Here is a 7,864-nt window from a genome sequence, read left to right on the forward strand (position 1 = left end):
TGCCTGCCTGACACAGGGTGGCCAGGGCTCTGGGGTGGCTGGGTGGGGGCAAAGTGGGGAGCAGGGAGCTCCCCAGGGGCCCTGGGCATGGGCGGTCCCAGGCCAACGGCTGTGAGGTTAGGGCATGGCGGGCTTGGTGACAGGCCACAGCTGGGGGAGCAGGGCCAACCAGAAGGCAGGGACCCCACAGGAGACAGGCTCCTCAGAGCCCTGCTGTGATTGCCCTCCCTCTGATTTACTGGGAGGGAAACTGAGGCTGAGAGGCATAGTGGCTTGGCCATGGCCGTACAACCCACAGGAGGCAGGAGTAAGGTTGGAGGTTGGGTCCTGCCCAGCCCATGGGGCCTGCCTGCCCCTGCTCACCTGGTCCAAGTACCGGGGCAGCACCTCGGCCAGGACTTTCTCAGTGTTCTTGCTGATCTCGGAGGGCTTCAGCACCACGCAGTTCCCTGCAGGGCGGGGTGGAGCAGGGCGAGAGCTGGGAGATGGGTAGCCACTCCAGGTGTCCATTCACTCCTCACACCTGCACTCCACCTTCAGGTGAAGAATCTGGCTCAGAGAGTGATATGAGGGGCCCAAGGCCACACAGCCTGGGAATGATGGGTCAGACAGGAGCCAGGCCTTCTTGGCCACCTGGTGCCAGCTCCCCCCTCTTCTCCTTGGCTCTGTAAGTGGCTGAGGGGCCATGAGGGAGGGGGTGGTGGGAAGGTGGAGGCTGGGCTCTCACCTGCTGCGACGGCGCCCACCAGAGGCATCAGGGACAGGTACACGGGGTAGTTCCACGGAGAGATGATGAGCACCACGCCCAAGGGCTCCTTCCGGATGAAGGCGGAGTCCAGCTGCGTGGCCTGTGCCGGGGCCAGCATGGTGGTGAGTGGTGAGGCGCTGACGCCTCAGCCCCTCAACACCCACCTCTGTCAGAGTGGGAAGCCCCTCACCCCAAAGCCCACCTGCTGCCCACTTGCCCGCCCGGACCCCAGGCTCGCTCACCAGGTTCTTGGTCACTTTCTCATCCTTCATCCAGGCCCGCAGGTTCCTGAGGGCCAACTTAACCTCACGCTGGCTCGTGCTGGTCTCAGCCACCTCCGACTCTATGACCGACTGCAGGGGGGGCAGAGGCAGGGCTTGGGCAGGGGACCAAGATCAGCAGGTGGCTGGAGCCCTGGGGAGGGCACAGCCTCCTCTGGCAAGGCCTGCTGTTATCTACTCATTCACTCTGCACGTTCAGTGAGTGCTCACAGTGTGCAGCTGCTGCTCTCGAGCCAGGGGTGCAGCCGAGACCAAAACAGACAGAAAACTGGCCCCGTGGAGCTGACATCGTACGGCTCCATGACATTGAGATAACAGGCAACACAATATTGCGAACACTGACTCCTACACTAGGACGAGACGGTGCAACGGAAAGATGCAACAGGGTGCAGGAGCGTGTGTGTATGTGTGTGGGTAAGCACAAGTGTCAACAAGCGTGAATGTGTGTGCAAGTGCATGAGTGAGTGAGTGATGTAAGAGTGAATGTGTGAACGTGTGCATGTATGTATGTGTTTGCTCTGTTTTATACAAGGTGGTCAGTGCCGGCCTCAGGTGACGTTTGAGCAGTGAAGAAAGGGAGTGGAGGGAGCCCATGAATATATGGAGGCAGAATATATGGAGGCACAGCATGTGCAAATGCTCTGAGGTTCGTACCAGCTCTCTATGTTCCTAAATAGCCGGGTGCAGAATGGGTGAGGTGATGGGGCCAGGCAACTGGGGTGAGGACTGTCAACCAGAGTAGGGACAGGGTCTAACTTAAGTTTGTACAGGACTGTGTGTCCCACTGTGGCCCGCTGTGTGGATATTGGTCCGTGGAGGACGCTGAGCACAGGCATCCCTGGGTCCCACAGCCCAGGGGCCATGCATCACTGTCAGATTTCTAGGGCAGGAGGGAGGAGGCGAACATCAATAGGGACATTGTCTTGGTTTCTGTCTCTGTAGCCTGCCCCACCCCCACCAGGGAGCAGAGACCCACCCCATGGGCTGTGGGCAGCTGGGGGCCCCTGGCCAGAGGCACCAGAGCCAGGCTGTCCCAAAGCCTGAGATTCGGCTCTTACAGCACAAGTGCTCCCCTGCAGAGGGCACAGCGATGGCTCGAGGGGTGCCAGGATGGTTCAGTTCAAGGGTGAACGGAAGCCCAGAAAAGGGAACCTTAGCCAGGGTCACTCAGTAAGCCAGCGGCAAGGCCAAGACCAGAGCCCTGAGAGGGACGGTGCTGGGACCTTGGGGGAGGAAGCCACACCCACCAGTGCTAGTCAGAGCTGAACGGGGTTCAAGCTTGCCTTTCCTACACATGAGTGCACAGCCCAGCTCCTGCCCAGGGAGCTGGCAGACCACTGCACCTGGTAGGTCGCCTGTGGCCTGAGTGAGGTTTGGGCTGGTTTAAGGGACAGCCTGGACCCAGCTGAATGCCGTGACTTGAGGAGAGTAGGCCGTTGTGAGCCAGGGCTGTGTGCCCGCTCTGAGCTTCCTCTGGGAGTGACTGAGTGTGGCTGCCCTACCTGGAGGCCTGTTGAGGTTAAATGAGAGGATTCAGGGCCAGCCGAGTGGCTCAGTTGGTTAAGAGCTCGCTCGAGAGTGCGAGCTCTGAGCAACAGCAGTTCGAGGCCTGGCCCGGGCTGAGCAGCTGCTGAGCTGCCAACAGGTGGCAGGATGGCTCAGCTTTAAAAAAAAAAAAAAAAGATTCATACAGAGCAAGGCAGGGGAGGGCAGGTGCCACCGCTGGGAGGGTGGGGGACAGTGCATGTGAAACCAGAGGGAGGGACTGGGTTAGATTTTCTGGGCTGCTGTTCCCTTTGTGGGGCCCAGGCTCCGGGAGAAGTCAGAATGGTTGGCAGCAGTGAAACCTGAGCCAAAGTGAGAAAAGGGACCAGATAGATAGTTGGCTCATGTCTCATGTGGAAGGGCAGGCTGGGACAGCAGGTGGGTGGCGTGACAGCAGGTAGGTGGTGGCAGAAACTCAGTGGGGGGTGCCAGTCTCTGACCAGGCCCAGTGAGTGGGACACTCCCCACAGGGAGGCAAAGCTGGCCCCTTGGGAGGGGAAGAGCCGAGGAGAGTGCGGGTTCCCTGGTTTCATAAATGGGACAACAAATGATCCCAGAAACAGCTGATAAGGGAGCCTGAGTCTCCCCTGGCTACAGTCGTGGTCAAGAGAAGGTTTGGGGACACTGAGAAAGCGAGGTGTCTCCAGGAGGCCATATATTCAGGACAACTCTTTGTGGCCAGTGTTTGCTGTCCCCATGGAACCAGGGTGTCCCTCACCATGACTCCAGATGCCATCAGACACTAGTCTCGAAATCTGTGACTGCTCCAGGGCAAGGCACACACTTGGCTGGGTGCCTGTGAAGCAGACGGGTCCCAAGGAGGCTGCCGAGGGACCCCTGATCCTGCCAGAGCCCGCAACTCTATCATGGTCTGAGTGGAGCCGGCAGGCCCACTGGAAAAGTGGGGGAGGAGGGGCAGCCTGTGGGCTACCTGCCCTCGAAGGTCTGAACAGCAGGCCTAGTGCAGCAAGGGTAGACCCCGGGGTCAATCTAGAGTCCCGTGTGTGGGCTCAGGCAGCCCCAGGGCCTTCCTAGGACATAACCAGGGCTTAGGACTAAGACAAGCTCAGCCCCCCAGCGCAAGCCAACATGGGACTGTTGTCCCCTGGGGACAGGAGGTAACCACAGGGGCTGGCCAGCAGCCTACATTCACTGTGGGCCCCTCCCAGGTGTTAAGCATCAGAATGGCACCTTTTCAGTTGGCAAAGAGCCACAGGCCTGGCCCTAGAGGTTCCAGGTGGTGAGGGGCTGGTGGGACAAAAGGGGTGTGTCTGTGGGGACACTGTGGCCTTTGCAATAAGCACAGGAGACATTCTATCTAGAGAAGACTGCCCTGGACAGCTGTCCTAGGGCAGCTAAGCAGATGGGCCCTGTTGATTGAAGGGACGGGAAGCTGCCTACGAGAAAGTACGTTTCTTGGGGTTCTGACATGGCTGCTGCTGGAACAAGCTGAGCCCGCAGGCCTCCAGGGTTTGGACAGAGGCCATAATGCCCATGAGTGAAGTCCTCCAGCCTGTGAGGCCCTGCATGGTGTAACTCACCTCCCTAGACCTTATTTTTATATTTCTCTGCCCCTCCCACTCCCCTCCAGCCATGCTGGCTCCCTGCTGCTCCTCAAGCACAAATATACTAAGTACCTCCTGCCTCAGGGCCTTTGCACATGCTGTGCCTGCTGCCCTTTCCCCCAATGTCCATGTGGCTCCTGCCCTCTCCTCCTTCATGTCTCTGCTCAAAAGCTACCTTCTCAGAGAAACCTTCCCTGACCCCCACATAGAAAACAGCACCCTGATCCTGGTCCTCTCTCTCTCCCTTCACACTGGGAGGGTCTCTCCATGGCACTTATTACCATCAACATGTTATGTGATTATTTATTTACTGTCTCTCCCCAGAAGGCCAGCTCCCTGGGCACGGGGAATTTGTTTTATTCTCTGTTGTATCCCCAGAGCCCAGAACAGTACCTGGTACATAGTAGGTGTTCAATAAATAGCCAAATGAATGAAGAAATGAATGGATGAATGCAGAAGAGTGAGTTATGGCACAGGGAAGGAGGTACGCTTGGATGGGCTTTTCGTTCGCTTCATGGAGGATGCAGCTGTCCCCATCCCCCTTGTCCCAGCCTCCCCAGCCCTGCCCGCCTTCCCACGCCTCCTTCACCTTGCGCAGGTCCTGTGCCAGTGCCTCCTGCAGCAGCTGCTTGTGGTCCTGCAGGAAGCGGCCCAGGCCCTTGAGCTGCGCAGCCCGGAACTCGGCGGGCCTCGTCAACCCTGAGCTGAAGGCCTCCCGCAGTCGCCGCAGTGTGTCTGAGAAGGGGTCCATCCTGCCACTGGGGGGAGGGAGGCAGCATGGGCCCGGGGCTCCCCCACCTTCTCCGGCACCCCTACCCTGTCCCTGCCTGCACCCATGTGGGCACACAAACAGCCCCATGGGGACTCACGTGTAACCCCAGGTGGCCAGGGCTGGTCCTGCCTCCACATCTTTCTCTCTCTCTCTGTTTCTCTCACCACTGGACCCCAAAGCTGCCATAGGACTGGCGTGGGGGCTCAGGCACAGCTACTCCACAACTCCACAGCCCTTAACGGTGAGCAGGCAGCCAGGGGACCACACAGAAATTAGCCGCAAGCCATGGCCCCACCCCTCTCCAGTGCTCTTCCTGGAGGAGTTTGATAAGTGCACCAACCGCCACCATAGCCACCACTTTGGGACATCAAGACACAGAATGCTGTATCGACCCCTGCCCCCAGCCTGGAGGCACTGCCCAGGGAGGCCAGGTGGGCTGGCAGTGGCTCAGAGGGCTGGATGACGGTGGGCAGTGGCCTCCTCTCTCCATGCCCGAGCTTCCCAGCAAGACGGGGAGAGAACCCCAGCCTCCCAGAGGCCCTGCTGCCCACCCCAGTCTGGGCTGGTCACTGTGTTGGAAGAGCAGGGAACAGTGGGGCCAAGGGGTGAGGAAGCAGTCATGCCTCCATGCTATCATCAGCCAGAGCTGGCAGACAGGCTATGGGCACCAACATCCCCCCAGGCCACACTGCCTGTTTACTTGAAGCTTATCAGAGGCGTTTTCTGACGCACGCACTCCTCAGCCTGGTGCCAAGAACGCAGAGGGACCCTTCCTCCTGCCCTCCCTGACTGCCTTCCCTTCAGAGTTCAGCTGGGCTGACGTCTCCTCCAGGCAGCCCACCCTGATTACTTCCTCACACATTCTCACAGTGGCCCCTTGGCTCTGCTGCTCACCACACTGGGTCATACCATGTCCACCTCCCCGGCCTTCCCTCTTATCTCCTGCCTCCACTCCCACTGGACTAGGACGCAGGCCCCTCTTGGCTTACTTAACTTGTCGTTTGGGTCTTAGTGCCCCAATCTCCTCATCTGTTAGAGGGATACTGACAGAACCCACAGCTGACACGGTGTCTATCAAGGATGAGACCACACGGTCCAGTTCAGTGCCTCCAAGGCTGCCAGCTATTGTTGTTAAGGGGCTACTGTCACCATGGCCCTCAGTTTTCTGGAGGGCTGAGCCTGCTGCAGCCAAGAGGATGGCCTGGCCCAACCGGCACTTGGTGTCGAAAGCATGGCTGGAGCCCTGGGCTGCCTCCTAAGCGTGCTGGGACCAAGCTGACCCCACGGGTCTCCTGTTCTGTTTGGGAGAAGCTGGGCAGTTTCCTCAGGCACCATGGCTCCCAGAGAGGGGGGCAGTGTGGCAGAAGGGGGCAGTCTCATAGCCCCTCTCAGCCCCAGGCTTATCCCCTGCCTGACCCCCCTTCTGGGAGGAAGGCACATTGGCCTGTGCCAAGACCCAGGAGCGAGAGCCCTGCCGGGGTCTAGAGTCGCCATCTGGGCTTGTCCCCCGGCTCTGCTTCTGACTGGCCATGTGACCTTGAGCAAGTCACTCACCCTCTCTCTGCCTCAGTTTCCTTGTCTGTAAAGTGAGGATAATAGAGCACTTGCTATCATCCTGAGGATTAATGGACACAATGCTGGATAAAGCATTTGCCATTGTGCACATAATACGCGCTCAGTAAAAGTCAGCTGTGGTTATTTTTTCTAAGTACTCCACAATCTTTATTTCCCTCCCCCCACCCAGCCTTTTTGCTGTCCTGCTCTCACCTGCAGATTTCTACTGATGGATGCTGACGGCACAGCACACCCACCCTCTCCTGCCTCCCCATGGTGGTTTGCACTTTCATTAGACTCTATACCAAACCCACGAAAATGTAAGTCACGTCATTTGAATGGTGCTCCTCTGGACAAGGTGAGGGGTGGGAGTCTGAATGGAAACTTCCCGCACCCTCTCCTGGCATCCACGAAGCCAACTCACCCAATATTGCCCCTTGCGGGTGGGCACCCCTGCCCAGAGCCCTGAAGAGTCCCCGCTGGGGAACGGGGAACTGGGCACAACCCAGGCAAACAGAAGAGTCAAAGCCGCCTTCTGCCTGGGATCTGGGGGGACCCCCTTGGCCTGTGACCTCGCAACGGACTCACAGATGAGGGGGTTCCTGCATTGGGCTGGGCTGGGGCCCCCACACCCCCTTCCCTGGCACGTCTGAGCTGTGTAAACTCATAAGGAAGTCGGACCCACCCGGCGCCTGCACGCGCCTGAGTGACCCGTTTGACTACCACAGCCTGGCGAGGCCACCTTTTATTCTCTGCACTGAAGGAGATAAAGACCATGGCACAGAGAGAGCAAGGAGCTTGCCGGAGGCCACCCAGCTTCTTCGCCCTGAAAAACCGGAATCCTGAGGAACAGAGAGCTGCCTAACCCCCACCGCCCATCCCCCAACCTGTGGCTGGACAGGGAGCAGGGCAGCCTCACCGCTGAGGAGAGACGACACTTCTGCAAACCCAGGGCCAGGCAGGCAGTGGCAAGTGGCGAGGATGGGGGTTGGGGAGCAGGCAAAGGACAAAGCCAGGCTGTGTATGTGGCCGTAAGTGGCCTGGCCTGTCTGAGCCACCAGCGCCCCGAGTTGCTGAGCCAGCCCACCAGCTAGGCCCCTAGCCCCGACTTCTTGCGGCTGTCTCCCCAGCCTCCCAGAACACTGTACCTGAGACTCTGCTAAGCTGCCCTTCCTCCTGGCCGTCCAAGCTCTGCTGGCCGCCCTGGCTACCGTAACGCCTGCAGTTATGAAAGATCCTGGGCGGGGCTGCCCTGGCCTGGTGCCTGGGCTGTGATTCGTCACCCGCCTCAGGGTAGAGAGATAGTTCAGTGACAGGACAGCTAGATTGGGGCCAGAACAGAGATTGCTTCCCCTAAACCCCTCAGAGACTGTCTAAGCAACCCCTCCCTACACCCCAG

At 59.1% G+C, this 7,864-nt stretch overlaps 1 protein-coding gene across 1 annotated transcript in view; it reads right to left on the reverse strand.

The window, feature by feature from the left end:
* The window catches only part of ALDH3B1 (aldehyde dehydrogenase 3 family member B1), a gene marked incomplete at its 3' end in the record, with an annotated part of 15,105 nt that extends 7,257 nt beyond the window's left edge, over nucleotides 1-7,848 (reverse strand). The window contains exons 1-5 of the mRNA XM_019645172.1: nucleotides 7,614-7,848; nucleotides 4,729-4,897; nucleotides 991-1,101; nucleotides 728-848; nucleotides 364-449 (exon numbers count right to left, since the gene is read on the reverse strand). Coding sequence (XP_019500717.1) covers nucleotides 364-449; nucleotides 728-848; nucleotides 991-1,101; nucleotides 4,729-4,890 — 480 coding nt within the window. The remainder of the gene's footprint in view (nucleotides 1-363; nucleotides 450-727; nucleotides 849-990; nucleotides 1,102-4,728; nucleotides 4,898-7,613) is intronic.
* Between the last annotated feature and the right edge of the window lie 16 nt (nucleotides 7,849-7,864).

Source organism: Hipposideros armiger, unplaced genomic scaffold (assembly GCF_001890085.2).
Source record: "Hipposideros armiger isolate ML-2016 unplaced genomic scaffold, ASM189008v1 scaffold_93, whole genome shotgun sequence".
Classification (NCBI taxonomy): domain Eukaryota; kingdom Metazoa; phylum Chordata; class Mammalia; order Chiroptera; family Hipposideridae; genus Hipposideros; species Hipposideros armiger.